Genomic DNA, 23,593 nt, shown 5'->3' with positions numbered 1-23,593 from the left:
GGGAATAATACTTTGACTAAAGAAGTGGCAATGTTTAAGTTTACGTAGTGCTGAGCTGTGATTACCTTAAATGTTTGAGGTAATAAGGAAAATTTAGACAAATGGCAGCATACTCTCAGTCCAGCTCTTATGGACAAGCATTAAGAACATAAATATGGCAATATAGCCAATACTATACAAGATAATGGGGGAGGGAGAAGAGGGGAAAGAATAATAGTTCACAGCTGACAAGTGGTACTGGCATACAGTGGGCGGAGGCCAGGGATGCTGCTAAACATCCTACAGTGTACCAGACAGCCCCCCACAACAAAGAATTATCCAGCTCAAAATGTTGGCAGTGCCAAGGCTGAGAAACCCTGGCTAGATGTCCTTTGTGGCCTGTGAAGTAGCTTAATAGTTTACATCATCTTAATTGACCTTCATCACAGCCTTCTAACTAGGTTATCAGATGAAATTATAGCTATTTTTTTACAATTGAAGAACTTAGATCTGATGATGTTGAGTAGCTTTCCCAGAATTACACAGCCCAGATCTTCTAATTCCAAATCACAGACATTTTCTGCTCTTTTAAGTCGGAGAAGATAGACTAATTCTGTCTTAACTCCTCCTTAGGGTTCATATTAAGGAGAGCTCTTTAGCCAGGGAGACCCTAATTTATGACATTGGGTCCTATAGAGTCAGGAAACCTAAATTCTTAATTGTCAGAACAGCAATGCTATTCAAATGAAAATATTCAATAATACCTTTTATTAAATATTCTTGTTAGTTTTTTTTTTTTTAGATATCCAAACATTAACTTAATTTGCTGTACTTTCTTTAATACAAGAATACAAGTTCTGGAATTGAAACCGATGGACATAAAAGCCAAATATTTATGTGTTCCTAGGTCATATTTTAAAATTAAATATAAAAATATAGCCCACCTTTTGTGAATATCTCAAATTTCCTGCATGACGTTTTAATTATAAAGGAAGATAATACTTAATTTCCCAGATTTCTTAATAACTTCTAGAATATTTTTGCTCTAAGTGGATTTCCCACAAGTTCTGTGGTATTACCAAATACTTCTTGATATATCCAGAATTCTTATTAATTAGCATTGGAACCCAGTTGTAAGCATTTTTTAAAATACAGCTTTCTTTTTTTAATCTGTACAGAAAGTAGTTTCCATAATACTTCCCTTTGGCCAAGTGCAATATATACTGAGTCTAATGTACTTCTTGGAATGAACTGTCTGTCTTAATAAGAGCATTCCTTCAAGCATCACAAAAAGTTTTCACGTGTACGTCTTTATAATGACAAAAATGTCTAACCTAGTCATAGGCAAAGAAACACAAAGACCCTAATCTAATCTTGTTTTTTCTTGCTCTTCAAACTGTTATGTATTATGCCATCATTTAGATGTGGAAGAAAAAGCAACTTAAGGCTTACATCAATGTTCATCAATTCTCCAGTCGTGCAGAAATTGACCTGTAATCCTTCAGTACTCTCTCTGGATCAGAATGCAGTTTTTTTATACCTCATCTACCTTACTCCTAGCTCTGAAGAAGTACTGGCAAACTTTGGTGGGGTAACCCTCCCTTCTTCTGCTTCCCACTGTCCACCTGCCCTTAAAGTGTGAGCTATGGATCAATCTGGCTCCTTATTACCAGGCAAGACCCAACTTAAGAGCAAATTACCAGTACATATGACATTTTGCTGACTCTTCATTTGTAGAGAAGATCCTGCCAAGTAGCATTGTGCTACTTAAGCAAAGTAAATGTAAATGTGGAAGGTTCTTACCCATGATTTAGACCATTTGACCTACAATTTTCTAATATATTTGCTTATTGGACATTATAAGCTGACAAGTTGGAATAGGCTTTGAGAAAAGGAAATAGGCTTTCTTAATATTTTCCATTAAAACTTGAGTTTTAAAAAGCATAATCCTTCTCCTTTTCAACCAGTACTTTTTAATGTGTTCTATTTGTAGAAAAGAGAGTGGGTGGCAGTTTATTGGAGTTTTCGAGTTTTTCTAAATATTTTTTCTTCCAGGACTTTAATAAGGGCAATAAGAATGCAGATCTTTGCTTGGATTTTCTTTACTTTTCTTCACATTTTGTGTTTGTTGCTATCCAAGCTTCCAAGAATCTGTTTTTCTCCTGCCTTCATCTCAAATACACAAATGAAATAGGGATTGTGATCGTGAAAGTATATCATACATTGTGATAATAACAATTCTTTTGATGTTAGGAAAATATCTAAATTTTACTTTTTTTAAAAATCCAAATGTCAAAGATGAGCAGGTAAGATGCCTAAAAATTACAAAAAAGGAGCAACAACCTTTTCCAGTTTAAAGCGTAGAATAAGAGAATGAGTAGTTAAGAAAGCAAATTTTGTTCATGTTTGTGGCATCAGTAATCAAGGAAGATCAGCAGTCCTGCTCTGGAGTCCTTGTGTGAGTAGTTATAGCACTTAAAGGAAATCAACTGTGATTATCATGCAGTTTGAAACCCACTGGAAAAAAATACTGAGGTGTACATACATACATACCACCTGTAAAAGGTTTAATTGAAACATTGGTCTTGGCACTTCCACTCTAATATAAAATTTGTTATACATAGTTTATACCAGCTTGATTGGTGTTATAAAATGAAATGAATTTCCAAAATGTGATTTGCAGATGTAAAATTTTCCAAATACTGATATTATAATATATTAGAAATATATCTTGAGAAAATTAGCTAAACTGGAAAATTTTGTAGAATATTTATATTTAAGCAGTTTTTGTTAATGCTATTATAATATCATAATTGATAACTCAGAATTTATTTCTTTGGACTAAATTATAATACAAGATTTCATTTTAAGCACTGGAAAATTTTCTCATCCATTCTATAGATAAGCATTGCCTTGAAGAACTTCAATTTGAGAAACTTGAATAGTGTTGCTTTAGTATACCTTTTGTTTTTTCTAAGCCTAAAATAAGATGGCATAACATTTGAGATTGATAGAATGCCTTGACCAAAGAGGATTTTCTATCTTACATAGTGTTCTTAAGGATATGATAAAGAAAATTGAATATACAAATGTTTTTGAGTCAATCTTATTGAAATATTTTAAATATTTTTGCCAAATTCCCTGAAGAGCCTGAATTTAATTGATATTTATTGTTTGTAATATTGTCTTAAAGCTAAAAAGAAACCTTAGGTGTCCTTATGATTTCAGCTGTATTTAGATCTTTCAACTGAAAAACATTTAATGAATATTCACTTTTAATTTCAGTCAAGGACATTTATACAATATTGTATATTGGTTTTTTGCCAAGAATATGATAAGTAGTAAAATGAAATGAATAGAATGTGGAAAAGTCCAAACATATTCAACGGAAAAACAGATGAGTAGTTAGGTTTCTGATACTTACGTGTTGTTGCCCTCCTTCACAAGTTCCAGATATCAGGGCTTGACAAACAGATTGACTTTGTAGAACGCTAGACAGCTGGAATTAGAGATACTTTTCAAGGACACCTGGACACTATTTTGCTTTCTCCACTAGGATGAAAATATCATCTTTCTAATACTATATTTGATTCAAGAGCTAGATATTAATGTTTGTAAGCATTCGTTTAACTCGAAGTATGCAAATTATTAAATATTTCCCCCTGAAAAGTGCAACACCAATATGAAGAGACAGTGAGAAAAAGAATTCAGTTTTTCTAGATCTGGCAAGTTCCTACCTTACACAGATAAGTGTCACTAGCAGTTGTTAACCTTTGATGGGGGACGCTGGGACCCAAGGGGTGCTATACTATTAATAAGATACACTATAACAGTTTCTGTGTATAGCCACTTCACTTTTAATAAAATTCTGTATTTGTGGCTAATTAAATAGGGAAGTTAATGAAACCTTACAATGAATGCTTAGGTAATCTCTGTACTATATTGTAGTCTACTGAGATCACTTTTTGTAATCTAAAAATGTCAAACTCTAACCTAATAAAGGTGGTTTATTAGAAAGCAAAAATCATCAGTAATAACTATTTTCCTTTAATAGGAAAACAAAAAACCCCACTGAAGGGCCTTTTTAATGAAAGTGCCAGAATTTGTTGGAATTAGTAAAGGAATATGAAATTTGTGGCAGCCTAAATGAGAACACACGTTTAAAAAGTACATATTCAGTTTACTGTGAAGCTGTAATATAATACTGCAGTGCATTGTGCTATACAAATTTTTTAAAATCTTGTGTATTTTACATATGAAGAGAACAATGTCCTGTAATTTCTAATATTCAAAACTTACGAATCTCAAATTTTCTAACATTTAGGTTAAGAGATGTCTCCAGGAAAATGTAGTGTTGGTTTTTACATGAAAAGAAGAAAGTCTTCAGGAAGTTTGAGAAATAGAAAGATAAGAGTAGTGAAGGTAAGGAAAGCTATGAACTAAAACCAATAAGGAAAACCACAGGAGTGACTGTCTGGGACCTAAGCCAGCAGTCTCTGGGAGAACTCTGTGATAACTTTTAAATATCAGCTCAGCTTTTTTGAAGACGTAGATTCTATCTTTATGACGTTACTGTAAAAAGAACCAAATTGACCTATAAGCTGCTATCCTTCCCCCGCTTTCTATTCAGGGAGGGTTGGATTTAGGATACACTGGCAATGTTGTGTATTCTTTAATTAGAAGTCATCCTTAAAAATGTGATTTGTTGTCTATCATAAGTCATGAAAGTTCACGGATTCATTACTCAGGACATCATTTGCAGGTTTCAGATTCCTTGATCTGGCATCTGTTTACATTGTGTTGCCCTCATTTCTACTACTTTTTCATTTACACTACCATGTATAATGTAGGTATGCACATATCAAAGAAGCAAAAAAAAATGTAAAATGAGTGATTTTCTAAATTTGTGTTCAGTTACAGAAAAATTCAAAATCAACCCAAATTTGCTGAGAACACACCCAGTAATTTTCATTTAAAATAATAGGAGATTGGTATTTTTTACATTCATATTTCTAAATCATGGCTTAAAACTTAATATTGGAGCAACAAGTATTTGTTGATTGCAATCCTATTTGCTTTGTCTGAACTATTTGCCAGATGGTTTCTGTCATGGTTGTGCTAATCAAATGCCTTGCCTAATATTGCTTGCTTTGACTCATGTGGTTGCTTGAAGATTTGTCATTTTATGGCATTTGTTAACTGTCAGCTCTTCTTTACCCTATTTCCTTAAAAGTTTTTGCTTCCCTTTCTTCCTATCCCCTTGCCCCTGCACCTAAATTTGAGTTCAGTTTTTGTTGTTATTGCAATGGTGATGTAATGGTTTATAGACACATGTGCTGGGTGGTTGCTCAGATTCACAAATGTTGCTGTGTTGCTAATCTGAAAAGAGAATTCCAGACACTTTTACAAGCCTGTCTCATCACCGCTAATTTTAGAATGAGTGTGTTGAATGAAATGTGCCTAAAATTGCTTATTAGTCATGGTGGTGGGGATCCTTTTTTCCTCAGGAAACAGGGGTAGTTGAAAGTATTCATAGAAGTAATCTAGTATGTCTGATTCAATAAATGCACAGTTTGTTATTTTAATTTAAAATGGAATGTTGAAACTTTTTGGAATAAAATGAAATTTGAAGTAAATTTGAATTCAAATTATGCAAAGAATTCTAAAGCATAGTTTAAAATGAAATAAAGTTATGATGTCTTATACTTTCAAGGGCGGTTATAAATTTGAGTTTTTATATTCACTACACATATTATTGCATTAAACATTCTTGTTCCATTGTAAGGTCCTTTTTATGTGCAAAATAATAATGGGCTCATGTGGGTTTAGATGCTAAATGATATTGCTGATTAGTTTAAGGTTTGTTGTTTTTTTGTGCACAGGATTATGGAAATCTTAAGTTTTATGGATGAATCCTGTCTGCTTATCGGGCCACAACTATTAGAGTACATGGAGAGTACATGTTCTAAGGGTTGCCCACTAATTGAGAAATTACAGAATATAGCAAGTCTTTCATAAAGTGATTTTTTTATTAAATTATTATTAGCGTAGAAGTTCCTAAAGTAGGGTTAACGCAATAGCCCATTTCAACAAGCTGTATATTTAAGAACAAAATGGGAGTCATTCATCTCCAGGAGGAAATTAAGAGTTGTTCACAAATAATATTAAATAAATTACTATGTTCTGACAAAGTCTAATGGGATTAATTGTGACTCAGTATATAATAAATTTAAGTCTAAGCATCCTTTTGGGCTCTGAAACGAACAAGGTATTGCTGCCAGTTAAAGTCAGTCGTGTCTTACAACCTGCTGGCTGTCTTGCCATAAAAACTGTAACGTAAGGCACTTGAAATAGATGCCATCATCAGCCCAGCCCCCAGGCATCCATCTATTTAAACACTTGACAGAAGATGGTGGAAGAGAGTTCAGCAGCTATTCATGTGGTAGGAGTGGTTACTGTATTAGAACATACTCTGTTGTAGGCCAGCAAATTTTGAGTTAAAACACTGCAGCTGTTTCTCTTCCTTTCTTTACATCTTTCTCTTTTGTTTTTTTTCAATAAACTCATTATATTTTTTTCCACAAACATTTTGTGTAGATCCAAGGAGCAACAAATTCCAACTGTAGCAGTTATACCCTTAGTGTCTATTTGAGTAGATTTCAATATTTTACCCTTTTTTGTTGTTTTTTTTGTTGTTGTTGTTTGTTTGAAGGCAACGGACAGCCAAGACGTAGGTCCGTCCAAGATTTGACTGTAACTGGAACAGAACCTGGTCAGGTAAGACTTGAACATTCAAATTGTTTGTCTTCCAAGAATAATAATATGCAGAAATCAAGAATTAACTATAATATACTCTGCAAAATTAGGTTTATGAGTTGATCTAAAATTGTGATAGAGAAGTTCATTGATACTTGAACTTAAATACTTAGGGGAAAAAAGCATAAATGCCATTATTAATTTAACTTGAAGGGTAATTTATGAAAGTAGCTTGATCAAACTCCATGGAAAAGTAAATTGTTCAATAGCACTGTATGTTATGGATTTTATATATGTTTTAATAAGAAAGTATTCAATTTCATAATTTTAACAATTTGTCATTATCATTCTCTCTAAAGTGATTCATTAGTGTATCTCATTTTTATTAATGAGGGGAATAAATATTTCCCCAATAAGATGCCACTCTTCTGGGATTACATAGGGTATTGACATACCTGGAGAACTATTAACATCTTTTAATTTGACATACCCACTGCATTTATATTTTTGTGAATTATCCTTAAGATAACATTTATTAAACAAATGGATAAACTCTAGAAAGACTTCTATCCCAATTGTTTTTTCATTCTTTTCTTTATGTTTATATTTCTGGATCTTCCTCTAAACTTCCATTGTTTCTTTATTGCTGCTGCTTTGTAGGTGATCCAAACAGTGCTATAATTTAAGCCATTACTGACTAGTGCAGAGCTTTTACCAACCAGGTATATAAAAGTAGCTCAGTCATCATTTTTCCTCTGTTATTCATAATAATACACTTGACATGTATAATTTATCTCATATTCTATTAAATGAATAAGAACTAATTATAAGGTATTTGTTTTCAGTTGTGCTGAAGTACATTTTAAGAATACGTGATGTAATAACACTATTATATCATGGTTCATATTTGTATAAAATTTTAGCATTATAGATTATAGACCATATGATTTAATTTATGGTAATATATATTAGTACTTTTCATCCTAGAAAGGTGTTTTATTATTATTTCATTTTTATAGCATGCTTTAAATTTTGGAGGGGCTTTGTAGTCATTAATGAAAATTTAAAAGACTTATAGCCATCAACTTAACTAACAAAAACCACCTCAGATATTTAAATGATAAAAATCCTTGATCTTCATTTATATCTGGAAATATGTTTATTTCACAACTCATAATGCCTATACACACATATATACATAAAATATATATAGACACATTTATTATATATTTTGTGATATTAGTGACTCTAAATCTTGATTTCGTTTATTTAATAGCAGTTTTTTCAGTATATCTTTTTGTGAGACCTCAGAACTTTTGTCTCAAGTTTCCCATTTTCTCCCCCTCAAATACTTAAAAGTTTTAATCAGCCCATTTAGTAACAGATAGTTTGACATCTGGTATTTGCTTTAATTCCTTGGAGATTTGATGAGCCCAGCCTTTTAAACTCTGTTTACTATTGCCATTGATATTCCAGTTATGAGAACTTCTAGCCAAGTGTTCTCCCTTTGGCTAGGAATGACAAGCTTGCCCTAGACATGTTCTGAGCAGCTCCTAGTGTAGCCTCCAGAATAAAGGTGTTGTCATGATTCAGAACTCATCTCTCCACACCAAGCCTTACTTATTTCCTCACAAGATCTGTATCGTTTGAGGTTATGATTGTTACCCTTTTAATTTATAATACCTTTAGGTAGTAAAATGCTGGAACTGAGGCGGACTCTGGTTGTGGGACAGTCATTTGCATGAATTGTCATAGACTACTCCAGAAGATTTGGAGTGAGGGAGAGTTTGATATGGCAGTAAAACCTGTTCTAAAACAGGTGATATGTAACCATTGTATAGCCAGATTTAAAATTAATCCACGCTTTCCAAATTACTTAAGTACTATAACCTTAAAATGCCTAAAGTTCATTTTGGGGTGAGAGTAACAAATAGTAATCCTAAGGTACTCTGAATATGATTTCCCCTGAAAAGTGTATGATAAGTGACCATTAAATGTTTTTAATTACTCATGAAGATAATATTCATTTGAGGAAGAAAAGTATTCACCAAATGGATTTTCAAAATTTGAAAGTATAGTTCTTTCTGAAGTCTAGCTAAGTGTGATTAGACAGAGATGCTCAGATTTAATTTTTTTTTTTTCTGGCCATTGAAACTGATGGAAAGCATTAAGAAAAAAATCTGTCTCACACAGCACAATGATCAGAGGAAGAGAGAAAAACTACTGATAAAATTTAATAACATTACATCTTGTAGAGGAAAGTGAATTGACTAGAGTTTGTACTCTGGCTTTGACGTGAGATATAATCTTAGTAAAATCACTTAGACTTTCCATCTGTAAACTACAATTAAACTGCTTGTTTTTATACTGCCATTTTTATTTGAGAGGAACAGTGAATGAAGCAAGCTTCTTTTTTTTTTTCTGCAAGCTTCTTAATTAAAAATAATGATATGTGTAAAAGATTGCCTTCTTACAACATATAACTTACTTTTAAACATGGGTTTTAATTAATTCAGGAAGCTTATTAAGCACTCATAATAGATAAGGCCTTCTAGAGGCTTTGAAAAGATACTGAGAAAGGAAAAAGTAGCCCCGGACATCCAAGGATTGATCTGACACTGAGGCCTCACTGTTGTTAGAAGCTGGCCTGGCTGTCACAGCTAGACCATGTAATTGCCCTATTGGGCATAAATAATCTCTCAGAGCACCAATATCAGTTATTTATCATAACAGGTTATGATAAAATGAGACAAAACAAGACCACTTTGTAATGTTGTCTAAGCACAGACAAAAACAAGTTTATTGTGCCATCCACAAAATACCAAACATTGCCCTCTCCTAGCTAATAAGAGTGACTGCTGCTTCCTTACCAGTTACAGCTTTATCCTCACTCTGTTCTGCCTTCCTTATAGAGTTGCCCTTGCTTTCTGACACCAGCCAATCTGGAGTGAACACCTCCGTCTTTAGAGCTTCCCCAAAATGACTCAAGCAAAGTCTAAAACCTGTAATACATTCTTTTTCTAAAACCCTCTTATGAGATACCTACGGTGCCCCATGATGAGCGTTCTCCTTCACTGCAGTGAGCATTAAACGCAGCTCTTTCCACTATTAGTGTTTTCTTGGTGGTCTTTGGCTGGATGGCATTGATAGTACCAGTAAAGCCCAGTCCACAAGAAGTTCATTTGGGCAGGTCAGACTTATACCCAGATCAATTAGAGAACTACAATAATAATAGCCTCCATTTGTTTTGCACTGACTTTGTGCCAGGCAAACCCTTAGTATACATTATCTACATAGTAACCCTATAATGTTGGTCTCTTTTTCCCTCATTTGCAGGTGAGTAAACTGAGGATTAGAGAAACTTACCTAAGTCCCTTACTTCCTTATGTTGCCAGTAATTGTTATAACCAGATTTTAAATCCAGATCTGATTCCAAAGCACACAAACTCTACACTCTTATCATTCTGTCTTGCTTGTAAAACTAGATTGTAATGCATGCTGATGTAATCCTAGATCTCTTAAATTTTAAATGTTTTGGCTTCTGATAGTCTGCATCATTAATTATTTAAATACTTTTCAGTCATGATAAGTTGTAGCTGTATCATATCATTCAGCAAAGCTAACCCATCTTGATAATAAATTTCTACAGATGACTGCACAAATTTATTTTTTGTACATCTAGGTGAGCCATTCTATGTTTCACTAAAATTACACATTCTCATGTACAACTGCATACCCCTTCTGGAATTGTATCCAATATAGATCTGTATTCAAGAATTCTCTTAGAAGGGGCTGCAGTCATTGAAAATTACAACTGCAAGATGATGCAATTATGATTATTTAAAGAACTAGAGGTACTACATTTCTATACAAACTTTACAGTCTACTTTTACTGGTCAAATATGTGACTTTGGGTAAGTTCCCTAATTTCCGTGAGCTTCAGTAACCTTATCTGCAACTGGGGACCATAACACCTACCCCCCCAGAGTTCTTATCAAATGTGAAAGTTACCAGACACACAGTAGATGCCAATCCATGCTGGATGCCTGCCTCCCAATAGTGTGCTTCCAGGGCTCTTGGTACCACTTCCTTCCTCTCATGATAGTATATTACTACCCAGAAATAAAATGAAAATAGCACTTGGAAAGAAATAAAACCCACCAGCATCTTATTCTTTCTATATCATTAAAAAAAAAATTTATATCAAAGATCATAGAAAGCATTTCCCTTAAAGGCCTTTTATGACATATTGAGAGATATTATCTATTATTACTATGTATTTAGAGGATGTGACTTAGACCACTTTTGTCTGACCTCATTCTGCACCTCCTTTGTGTAAATAGATTTTCTTTTAAAGCTGTAAATCGGAAACTAACATAATAGTTTTAAATAATTCCTGATTCATGGTATACCTTTCTATTGGAGAAGACCATATTAAGAATAATAAAATCTTAAAACTTCCTTATGAAGAACTGTAGTGAAGCCAGAATTAGATTGAGCCAATACCTTTGGATTAGAGTGTTTTCACTATACCCTGTCATATATCGATTTAATTGAATTATCTGTGACTACCATAATAGAGGAAGTACCCATGTATATCCACATTACCAATTTATACCCATTTTTTAAAATATTTGTATTATTGAAATCTTACTTCAGCAAGAATATCATATAAATCAGCATTTAATCTCTGTGTTTTGTGCGTGTGTAATTTTAGCAACTAAGATTTCTGAGGGTCTTAAATAGCTTTTAAATGTCAGTCCACATAGCAACACTGGGCATAAATTCTCGACTTACAAAAATATTTTCCCAGTCTTTCAGGTGAGACATAAAAAGCTAAACTCTATTTTTGTCTGTAAAATGACTTCTAGTTCCTTTTTATAAATATAAGGATAAAGTTCTGGTCAAAAGCCAGTTCTAGTTCATGTCTACTAATGGTAAATTGCCCCTTCACTTTAAATTTGGCTTAGTATTCTTTTACTGCCTTAAATTGCTACATGGCATTTCTGTACTCTCATAACCACTGTCATATCTGATCCTTGTAGTAAGTCAAAGTTATCTAATATCTCTTAAACATTGCAGTTTATGTGAGAATAGAATAAAGTTATTGTAAATGTCTTGAAGGAAGGAGCAACTTAAATGAGTTTTAATAGATTGAGAACATTTATGGCTATCAGAATTTCACCAGTGATTTAAAAAAAATGGCTACTATAAAATAAGACTTCTTTTGTAGTTAGTGTCAAGAAGGAACATAAATTTAGCTACAAACTAGTTTTTTTTTCAGTTGTCAAATGTTACCTGTTCCTCTTATTTATGCCTTGTGTATTCAGAAATTATGGCTTATTTTAAATATTTCTTTATACGTGCCTGTTAGCATATTATGTTATTCATTGAGATACATATTCCTTGAAATATAAATATTTATTTAATTTATAGATTTAAATCTAATTCATTTATAGTTTTAAAGAAAGACCAGTTTGGAAACTTGAAATAAAAGTATTAGCCTCATTTCTTAGTTTCATAGCTACAGGAAATCGTAAATGGAACTAACAAGCATGCACATGAGGTGCTAAGCATTTCTTGGAAAGTAGAAGGTAAAATGAAATATGTAGCAGAGAATTCTCTTGGTAAAGATTTGAACCTAAGGAGTACTATATAAGTCACATTAGATCCAAATACACTTAGTTATTTTAATATTATAAATGTACAGTAGCCTTTTAATATACTAAATCCATTCTTATATTTTGAAAACCTAACTCTTATACTGTATCTTATTTAATTTCTCAACTGATACTGATTCTCACATGTCACAAACATGTTCCCTTTTAAAATGTCAAAATGTTAGCATAACTATTAGCATTACACTGACTTTGAAACCCTAGTCTGCCACCACTTTGAAGAGAAATTGCTTTTGATTTACAATAGTAATTATAACTATGGGCAAATCAGTGTACTCTTCTTAAATCATCAAAGCTTGCTCTCAGTCAAAGAAGGTGAAAAGGATTCAGGAATAATTTCATAATATATCTATACTTATTTTACTAAGGGTGACAATATCCTAAAAGTAAGTTACACATTTCATCACTGGTTCTCTTTGGTGTATGATTTTGCTCTTATATGCCAAAGGTATTTTCTAATTTCCCTTTGTTTTATCTTTGATCAGTGAGTTATTTAGAAGTGTTTTTGTTTTTGATCTGCTTTTATATGTCCTTTACCGAGGAGTATTAAAATACCTCACAATGAGGGTGATGCGTCCCTTTTCCTTGAAGTTTTTTTGCTTTATCTGTTTGTATATACAGCATATAAATTTTGAATTGTCATATTCTGAATTGAACCATTTATCATTTTATCTCTTTCTCTAGTAATTTTTTTTTGGCTCTAAAATATATCCTCCCTGATACTAATATAGGGACTTTATTTTGGGTAGTTTTTGCTTTGTTATCTTTTTTTATCCTTCAACTTTCTGTTTTCTCTGTCTCTTTAAATTAGGTATGTCTCTTATAAACAGCCTTTAATTCAGCCTAATAATCTGATTTTTGTTAATGTAATATCATAATCCATTTACGTTTATTGTGGTTACTGATAGATTACTCCCTCTTATGATTTATTTTGCTTTCTTTTTTCCTTCTTTCTTGCCTTCTTTTGAATTGAATAAATTTATTTCTCATTCCATTATCTTTCTTTCTGGCTTGGTAGTTATATATTACTACTTAGTAAATACCTTTGAATTTTAACATTCATGCCCAACCTAATTAACATCTATACCCTCGCCCTGAACAATGCAAGGATTTTAAAATCAGTGCTCTTTTTGCTTATGCTATTGTTGTTAAGAATTTTAGTACCATATTATTTATTCATTTGTTTAGCAAATGTAAATTAGTCACTGTTTTCATCACTGAATATTTTCAGTGTGTAGATTTATTCCCTTGTTTACCAGTATTCTTGATTGCATCTTGGCCCTTCCACCAAGGAAAAATGATTCTTCTTTCAAAAATACATGCTTGAGAAATTTCTGTGGTAAGAATCTATGGCTGGTAACTCAGTTTTTGTCCATCTGAGAATATTATTTTGGCCTCATTCTTCACATTTTTGTTGGCTAAAGGATTCTAAGTTAGCAATTATTTTCTTTCAGTACATTGAAAGTACTGTTCTACTTTATTCTGGCTTCTTTTGTTGCTATTGAGAGTCTAACTGGTATTCTTTAGTGGGTAATCTAACTTTTCTCTCCGGCTGCTGTTTCTACTTTGTAGAATCTGACTATATATACTCCATGTTAAAGTCAGGATATGGATTTTCTCTTATTTTTTATGCTTGTGGTTGGGATTTATTGTATCTTCCATCAATTCTGTAAACTTCTTATAGATTTCACAGTAAATACATTTTCTGTCCTCTACCCAGAACCACTACCAAGGCAGACAAATTTATTTGCTATCTGTATAGGGTAGATTTTTTTTTTTCCTAGTTCACCTTTTCCCTGAGAGCGATGCCTCTGCTGGGTTTTAGCTTTAAAGAGAGGTCTCTGCAATCTTACTCCTATCCTACAAAGGCCCAAGGCTTTCTGGTCTGCTCCTCTGAGTGCAGCAGGCTGTCAAAACAAAAGCTCTAGGCCATGAAATCCCCAGAGATAGCAGCATAAGCACTTGTTAGTCTCCTGATCTTACTTTGTTTCTGGTTTCAGAGTACTTCTCTTAACTTTCTTACAAAGCTCATCAATTATTAAGAGGTATCATATGATCATATGTGAGAGCATGTAAATTTTTACATATATAGAACATTCTTAGAGGGTTTATTTTGTTTTTTGCAAGAGTTTTTTAGGGATTTCTACTAATAGAAGTTGAATTCTTACCTTTGCCTTTTAATGGAAATGTTCTCTCTGTTTTTGTTTTTTGTTGTTGTTTTTTTCTGAGAGAGAGAGAGAGACAGGGTCTCACTCTGTTGCCCAGGCTAGACTGAAGTGGCATCATCATAGCTCCCTGCAACCTCAAACTCCCAGGCTCAAGTGATCCTCCTGCCTCAGTCTCCCATGTAGCCAGGACTATAGGCACACATCTTGTCATTTTTTAGTCAAAGATCACATTTTGTTCCTCCTGTCACTTCCTCCTACAGGTGAGCAGTAGGTCATCCAGTCCCAGTGTCAGAATGATCACTACCTCAGGACCAACCTCAGAAAAGCCAACTCGAAGTCATCCATGGACCCCTGATGATTCCACAGGTGACCAGTCTACTTTTTCATTATAATTATAAAATTGAATTCATCATGTTTATGTTCATTTAGTTGTGTCATTAATCTTTGCAAAGGTAGGCGTTACACAATAGTTTAGATTTACATATTAATAAAATCAACTATTTAGCAATAAATTTTAAAATGTTTTTGTGGGTACTAAAAGACTGCCTTGCCCTCTGTATTTTTTTTCCCCCAGATGCTAAACATATATTTTGAAAAAAGTTTGTTTTGGGTTTTTTCCAGTTAAGAAGTATATTGTATTCTTGATATTTAAGTCTGAGGTTTTCCTGTTAGGATCTATTCTGCTGGGATAGTAGTAAAATCATTATCTTTTAAATAACTAAAATCAGAATGGCAAAAATCATCATCATCTTCATCTCAGTCTTTTGTTTTAAGGACATAAAATATCATACCTTAGTGAGAAGAAAATTTCTGACTATTGACCTTTTGAATCATTTTTAACTGATAGGAGACTTTATTTCAGTTATATAAATATTTTATTAAATAGACCTTTAAAAGTGAATTAAGAGTTATTAAACTCCCAAACATGAATAACTAACTGGTCACAATATTAGTGACCTTCCCATCTGAAGGTAGTATTGGAATAGTTTCATTATGGGCAAACCAGAAATGATGTGCTATAGTGGAATTAACTTTCCCTCATGTTAACAGAATACTTTGATAAATACTCTCAAGTATATTTAAATGAAAATTTTTATTTATATTTTATTAAGTCAGAGAGGGAAAGATGATCTGTTAGACCTTGGAAAATCAAAGCATTTGGGATTTTATATAAGATCAACTATGTTATTCATAGTGGCAATTAAATTAAAATTTAAAAGTCAGCCTCTTATTTACAAACTAAAATATGACTCAAGTATTTAGTTATCTGGGGTGTTTAGTCAAGTTTATAATTTAATTTAAAAAATTAACTGGGTGGTTTTTACTCTGTGTCATGTAAGATAGAACAGTGTTTATTTAGCCAGGGGCGTACTCTCTCTAGTTTTTAGTAAGTTTAAATTTAGTGGTGACAAAAACTTGTCTAAGTTTCCCCCTCTCACGCTCAACCTAGAATTGTCCAGGGCATTCACCACAGTCAGCAAATGTGCAGAATTCATCACAGACATGCTCCTCCCCAGTGAATAGACAGGGAAGTGCTCTTGGCAGATTTTATTATTAATATTCAGGTGATGATACCAACTCATTTTGATTCCTGAACTGTCTGACAAGAATACTCTCCCTGACATTAAAATTTGTGGGGTCTGGTACTCAGTTTGCAGAGCCCCCTAACTTCAGTCTAAACTAGTCTATACTTGCAGTCAACAGCATGGCAAATTGTGAATTCATGGGGTTAAAATCAAATTTTTTTAAGTATCTCTCACATAACTTCTGTATTTCGGCTTCATGTGTGTTCCTACTCTTCCAATTCCTGTGTCATTATTTTCTTTTCCAATACCTAAAAATACCACAAAATACCAATAGCTAGAAGTAGGTTGCAATATCAGCTGAATTTTGTCTTTGCCTTGAAATACATTGCAAATAGTGGTTATCATTTTTAAATAATTTTGAATGCATTTTAGAAGTTGAGACACTGGTTTAACTTTGTAGTTAATTCAGCTTTTCAGTATATTTAAGAAAAGTATTGATAAACAAGTAATAGAATAAATTATAGGAAGAAGATACGTAAAGTCTTTTTCTTAGAAGGGCCACTGCCCCATGAAAAAATTGAGTGTAAACCTAATTAATTAGATTTTTTAAATTTAAAATAAAAGAAGTTTCTGTGTATTTTCAGAGAAAACTAAAGAGCATAACAATTTAATAATCATTGCAAATAATGAGTGCTCTTCAGTTTCTATTTATAGTATAATGAATATAAAGAAAGACATAGATATGGAGAGATCTAGTGAGAAAGAGATCTAGATCCAGTAGAGGGAGCCACAGAGAGGCAAACTCACCAGGGTTTCTTCTGGGCTTAGTACTTGCAAAGATAGACATAAAAGACATGGCTAATTCTTCCCAATGTGATTAAACTCGTGATACTGACACATTAAAAATAAACTCATCATACTATTTAATAAACTACTAAGTTTACAGGTACAAGCTATTTTACTAGTCAAGAGAGAAATCAATTAAATAAGGCCTGGCATAGTCCATGACTTTTTCATAAACAGTGAGACTTGTTCTTTAGTCATAAAGCAGAAAGGAGAAGACAGCATCCCACTGAAGGAATGCATACTCAGAAAATATGAGATGGTACAAGTGTTGTGTTTTGGGCGGGTGGGTAGAAAGGAGAATTTGCATCATTTAACCAAACCAATGTGAGTTTTGACATTGAGGAGAAGGGGTTAGATTTGATTAGCAATAGAAACATTAAAAAAACAAACTTTCATTAAATAACCTTGCTATCTTGTGACCAATTATTGCTATTAAAGACTAGACGTTCAATTTCAATTTGTAAGTGAGAAAGTAAAATCCCACTTCTTGGTTTTAGAGAAAAACTGAAATTCAATAAAGAATCTTAGTTTCCTCTCTATGGAAGGGCTTAAATTGTTTGAATAGCCCAATCCTTGGACTTTTTCCCACTCCCAGATTACCATGAAACATTGATGTATTATACTTAATTCTAAAACATATATGAGATACAGGATGCTAATATAATGGGAAATATAGGGTATCAATAATTTAAGAAAGATTAATAAGAATGGAAATGTTAAATTGAGAAAACCTTTTTTAAGTACACTGAATTTTTCCTGTTAAGTCAGAAGGAAATCATTTTTAATCAGTTTTGATTTTGTGGAAGGCAATATTTGCATGAGAGCATAGGGAGAGATTTGGTCAAAGAAATAACAAATTAAGTGTATTTCTTGTTTAGCCTTTTCAAAAAAAATATTTGAGTTAGTACTGTAGATGATTTAGGATAAGTACCTCAAGGCTCTAGTGGGTTTTTTTTTCTCTATTACACTCTAGTATTTCATAAACATTACTTTTTTAATCTAAATACATATTTAACTATTAAAATTGCCCTTTCTTCCTAATCCTCCATTTGGTATCGGTAATAATAATGTCGATTATGATAACAGCCACCACTGTGTGTTGAGTGCTTAGTTATATGCCAGCATTGCACGGTATTCCTTATATGCATTATCTATTTGGCCTGATTTAGCTAATTTGCTTTTGAAGTTACTTGCAAGCACATTCTCAATGGCTTTTTAAAAATCCTGGAATATCAGTCAACAATAAGTTAAAAGGTTACTGAACTATCAAACTGTCTTAGTTTTTTATTCAATTGCGTGCAGTGCCTCTGCTGTCATCCTGACCTTCCCTTTACACCGCTCTTTCAAGGAAGTTACTTACCAGAAAAGAGCTGAACAGCTCACTCATGCAGCTCATTTTTTCTCTACCAACAGTGGGAAAGCAGCTACTTCTGAAGTAGCAAAGTCTATATTACTTCATAGTTACTCTGCTTACTTCTGGATCTATTCTACATAAATGTTCATGTTGGGAAGAGACCATCTCATGCATCTCAATCAATTCGTATAACAGTTTTACCTGTTTTGAAATATCAACAAACACTTTCTGTTCAAATAGTTTGATAGAGTTGATTGGTTGTTAGAATTAACCAATTTAACTATTTTTGGCATGACGTTGAGCCACAGTTCTAAACCTCTTTTTTGTTTCCATACTATTCATATTTGTAATACACTGTCATCAATAACATTTCTCATTTTCTGCAGTGATTCTTGTTGGGGGGTAAGATGGAGGGGCTTCACGTTAGAATCTATATAAATTGAAAATGATCTACTGGAAGAGAAAGGGTCTCTTGCTTTCTCCCGTTTCCTATTAAACACTGATGTTAACAGAGTTGACACAGGTTTATGTAAAGTAAACGTCTCACCATAAAGAGAAGAAAGAGATGTGGGTTTGAATAGGTAGGTCCATTAAGGTTAAACTTAAAACGTAAAGGTCCTGCAGACTCTCCCGGCTGGCTCAGTGGGCAGAGCAAGAGTCTCAAAATATAAAGGTCTCATATCACTGTTTTTGCTTTTAGTTAAACAAAGACAAGCTTTATTGTTGTTTTCTATTCAGTTTGTAGCCAACTTTAATTGTAGGTATGAGAACATGATTGCATCCAATTATCTGGTAATTGGATGTCCTTTTTTTACCTTTAGAATTCAAAAATAAACTCTATTCATTGCCAGTAGCAGTAACTTTTATTTTACATGTCATTTACTTTAGGGGGAAAAAAGCATTTCATGCATGCTTTCTTGCTTTTTGTATAATTATGACAGGAAATAAATGAAACATATGCTTGTATTCCAGATACCAATGGGTCAGATAACTCCATCCCAATGGCTTATCTTACACTGGATCACCAACTACAGGTAAAGGAGTACTTTCCCAGTGAAAGTTTACTTTTTTCTTCTGAGAGAATTTATCTTTGAAGCTGACAATTATGTTCCTATCCATCATTTTATATTCATTTATTCATGCTTTTAGTTGGCCTCCTTAAACTTTTAAAAATCAAATTAAAATAAACAATTCTTTTAGTTAAGTTAATCAAATTTATTCAGGGTTTTTTTTACATTTTTATATACTTTAATTGCTACATCTGAAGTTAATCAAATTTAAAATTGGCATAATAATATGTTCTTATCCTGACAGTCATCTTGAAATATCCCTTAATATCTTTCTTCAAGACTGCCAAGCATAGCATTTTTACTCTTTAACTTTAGTGCATTGAAATATAAAACTCCACTTTGTTAGGCCATAGCGGGAGGATCACTTCAGGCCGGGAGTTCGAGACCCTGTCTCTACAAAAAATTTTTTAAAAAAATTTGCCACACACACTCCTGTCATCCCAGTTGCTTGAGAGGCTGAGGCGGAAGGATCACTTGAGCCCAGGAGTTGGAGGTTGCAGTGAGCTATGATGACACCACCACACTCTAGCCTGGGCGACAGAGTGAGAGACTCTGTCTCAAAAAAATACGCGTGTGTGTATGTGTCCTATAAGCTATTTCTAACATATTTTGTGATACCTTCTTATGTTCATAGTGACGGAAAATGTAAATAATTCCCTTCAATGCCTCTTCATGAGTATAGGGGGCTATAAACATCTTTAGGCATAATACAGTTTGGCAACCTGAAACATCATACCAGAGGCTACAAGTTTTCTAGTCGTGGTTCTCTGTAAAAAATAAAAGTGTTAAAACAGCAAAAGTAAATTTAAATTCTTAGCTAACTCTGACAAAAGGACACTGAGATTTTCTAGGGCATAGTTTAACACTTTATTAATAAAAGATCATTGCCTTAGTGCTATAAAAATATATCACAGTCTCAACTCTCAGCTAGCTACTGAAATTTGATTTAATTATGTTTTAACATTCCTGATTATTTTCAGCCTCTAGCACCATGCCCGAACTCCAAAGAATCTATGGCAGTATTTGAACAGCATTGTAAAATGGCACAAGAATATATGAAAGTTCAAACAGAAATTGCATTATTATTACAGAGAAAGTAAGTTATCTTTTATGAATAAAAATAAAAACACATTAGTATTTCAAGTTTAAAATATGTTAAGGTGCAATATTGTTTGAAGACATGAAAACTTTATGATTTTTAAAATTAGTCATTAAGTGTATTTCCAATTTGGAGATTTATTTTCATGTTTAAGTTTTAAATACCTTTTGACTATTTTTCATTTAGAACTCAGTCCTCTTGACTATGTCATATTAGTACTAAGGAAAATAAACTGGTGCTATATACCCATGTGTTTTATGTTCTCAGTGTTTTAAAGTTAAAAGCTGTTTAGATTTATTGTTATGAAGATTTATTGTTTCCTTGGACATAGGTAAAATAATTTGATTTACTAACATTCAGCTGTGTTTTATCTTAGAAACATTTCTGTAGATATATTCTTTCCAGGTGTATATTTAGGAAGTAGGATCACTTGTTAGAGGGCTTTATTTCATACTTGTGAGTGTATTTCCGGGGGAGTTTGATGCCTGTACATGTTTTTCTGAGAGTTATAAAAACTGCCTTCCTGCCTTTTTAAAGAAATCCAATCCAATTTCCATACCACTGAATTCACAGTTCTTAAAGATGTATATGTATCTTCGGTTTTCTTAAGTATGATGAAATTTTATACTTATGTAGCTGATTTATGAGTGGTAACTAAAATGAAGTATTATAGGAAGAAATCATGGCAACTTTAAGTATGTATAATAGGACTCCATCTATTTATTTTAATCTAAATAAATGAAATTCTTATTTTCTGAAGTAATTTGTAAAAAGTTTTCTGTTTGTGCTTCAAAGAAAAGAAAAAATAGTTCTATCACTATTTACTGATACAATGATTTAAATGAAATCAGCTTGGTATCTTAAAGATAAACCAAAATAGGAAATTAAATACTATAGTCTGGAAATTGTAGAAGTAAGGGTGGAACTGCTGGTACTTCATTTTGAAAAAATACTCTATGTTCTTATAACATATATTTAACCTATACTTTTGTCATACTTTAAAATCATTTGAAAGAAGAGTTCTATGCTGTAAAAAACAAATGGTGAATTGGAATGTGGGTTGTGAAAACTATGACAGTTTTAATCAATTTTAAATAAAGTGAGAAATATTAATATTATTAGGAAATTATTTTTGAGGACTTTTTATTAAGTATTCATTTATATCCAGTATCCTCGCCCTACTTAATACTCGCCAAATAAAAGGGACTTAAAGAAGTTTATCAGACTGTAAAAAACTAAGAGTCTTTCCTGAAAATGTTTGCAAATGTAAGTGGCTTAAAAGTGACACTTTGCATTGTTCTGTTTTAAAATAGGAAATAAGTTGGATAACATCTATTTTAATTAGCTTGCAAATGTTCTATTACCTACCACTCTGTATTATAGTTAAATAGGATTGCAACTTCAGAATATGAATATAAGTATAAAAGTAGACTGCGAATAATAAAAACTTCGTGTTATTTTCCTATAGTCACATAGAGCCTTCCCCAGCCTTTTTTCTTCTTCCTACACAAAAAGGGGATACTAAATGAAATTTTTATTTTACCATTTTATCTGCTTCAACTAATTATCCAACTACAGTTACTTATTAAATGGGTTATGATACATATATGGTTACACCAGAAAAGTAGGTGATAGTTTGCATTCTGGCCCATAATTATATTTGAGTAGTGTGCCTAAGATGTGGAATGCTAGACCCAAAATAAAAGTTCCCATTAATTGAGCTTCTGTCATCAGCTAGTAGGGTACCAATTTTTCCATCACCTATAATGTTTTATTATGTGGTATTTGTTTTTAGGCAAGAACTAGTTGCAGAACTGGACCAGGATGAAAAGGACCAGCAAAATACATCTCGTCTGGTACAGGAACATAAAAAGCTTTTAGATGAAAACAAAAGCCTTTCAACTTACTACCAGCAATGCAAAAAACAGCTAGAGGTCATCAGAAGTCAGCAGCAAAAACGACAAGGCACTTCATGATTCTCTGGGACCGTTAAATTTTCAAATATGCAAAGAAAGACTTTTTTTTAAGGAAAGAAAAACCCTTATAATGACAATTCATGAGTGTTGTTAGATTTTTGGCGTGTTCTGAATGCCATCTGCCTATATTTGCTGCATTTGTTTCATTGTTTGTTTTCCTTTTCTCATGGTGGACATGGAATTTTACTGTCTCATTCATAACATGGTGGCATCTGTGACTTGAATAAGCAGCAGTTCTCAACATCAGAACAGATGCGCTGAACTGTGGCTGTATATGCATGCTCAGCGTGTGAAGGCTAGCCTAGCAGGACAGAGGATATCAAACTAGCTGCTATATGCAAACATCATCCTTTTTTCCATATCAGAGGTGGAACCTCAAGAATGATTTTGTTCTTGTATCTCATCTCAGAAAACTAATAACTTTTTTTTCCCAAAAGATGGTATATGCCAAGTTAAAGACAGGGTATTATAAATCTAGAATAATTGGTGGTACATTACAGAAATACAGAACTTTTAGGGATAATTCAAAGGTGAGGGCTTTGATGCCAGCATCCTTGGATCAGTACTGAACTTAGTTCCATCTGTAAAATATTTAAAGGTAAGTAGCAGCTGATGTATTTAATGAAAGCAATTTTACCAGATTTCATTAGACTAAAATTTGATTATAATACATTGAACAAAATTAAACTTTTTTTTTAGCAAAAGATTTTTAGTTCTATGATTGTGTGTTACATGTTGAAACTATAAAGCTTTTATGACTATTATTAATATCTCTTAAGTGAAATTAAAAGGCAAAAGAACATGATTTAGTTTAAATGATCATTTCTTCCTGCAGTGATTATCGAATTGTTTTATAATATATTTGGAAAAAACTGAAGGGAAATAATGGAAAATGGAAATAATTGCCCCAGCTAAAAGGCTTGGGCTTAGATTTCTTTTTATGATACCAAAAGAAGAACAAACCAGGCAAATCAGGAGAATTTAGTGAGGAAGTTAAAGTAGTAAATATAAATCCAAGTATCCCACTTATCCTAGATATTGTAACGACTGATTTTCCTTGCAAGCCCATTCTGGAATGCCTGCTGCCTTTCAATACTTTTAAGAGAATTTCAACACTTAAAAAGAGAGAATATTTATATTG

At 32.7% G+C, this 23,593-nt stretch overlaps 1 protein-coding gene across 1 annotated transcript in view; it reads left to right on the top strand.

The window, feature by feature from the left end:
* MAP3K7 (mitogen-activated protein kinase kinase kinase 7) overlaps positions 1-23,316 on the top strand; it is a 71,726-nt gene extending 48,410 nt beyond the window's left edge. Inside the window, exons 11-15 of the mRNA XM_012638186.1 lie at positions 6,692-6,756; positions 14,842-14,947; positions 19,280-19,341; positions 20,358-20,473; positions 22,272-23,316. Of these exons, the coding sequence (XP_012493640.1) occupies positions 6,692-6,756; positions 14,842-14,947; positions 19,280-19,341; positions 20,358-20,473; positions 22,272-22,452 (530 nt within the window). The 3' untranslated portion in view covers positions 22,453-23,316. The remainder of the gene's footprint in view (positions 1-6,691; positions 6,757-14,841; positions 14,948-19,279; positions 19,342-20,357; positions 20,474-22,271) is intronic.
* The last annotated feature ends 277 nt before the right edge of the window (positions 23,317-23,593 follow it).

This window comes from Propithecus coquereli, unplaced genomic scaffold (genome assembly GCF_000956105.1).
Source record: "Propithecus coquereli isolate 6110/MARCELLA unplaced genomic scaffold, Pcoq_1.0 Scaffold127, whole genome shotgun sequence".
Taxonomy (NCBI): Eukaryota; Metazoa; Chordata; class Mammalia; order Primates; family Indriidae; genus Propithecus; species Propithecus coquereli.
Note: the sequence above shows the minus strand (reverse complement) of the source record. Positions and strands in the feature narration are given on the sequence as shown.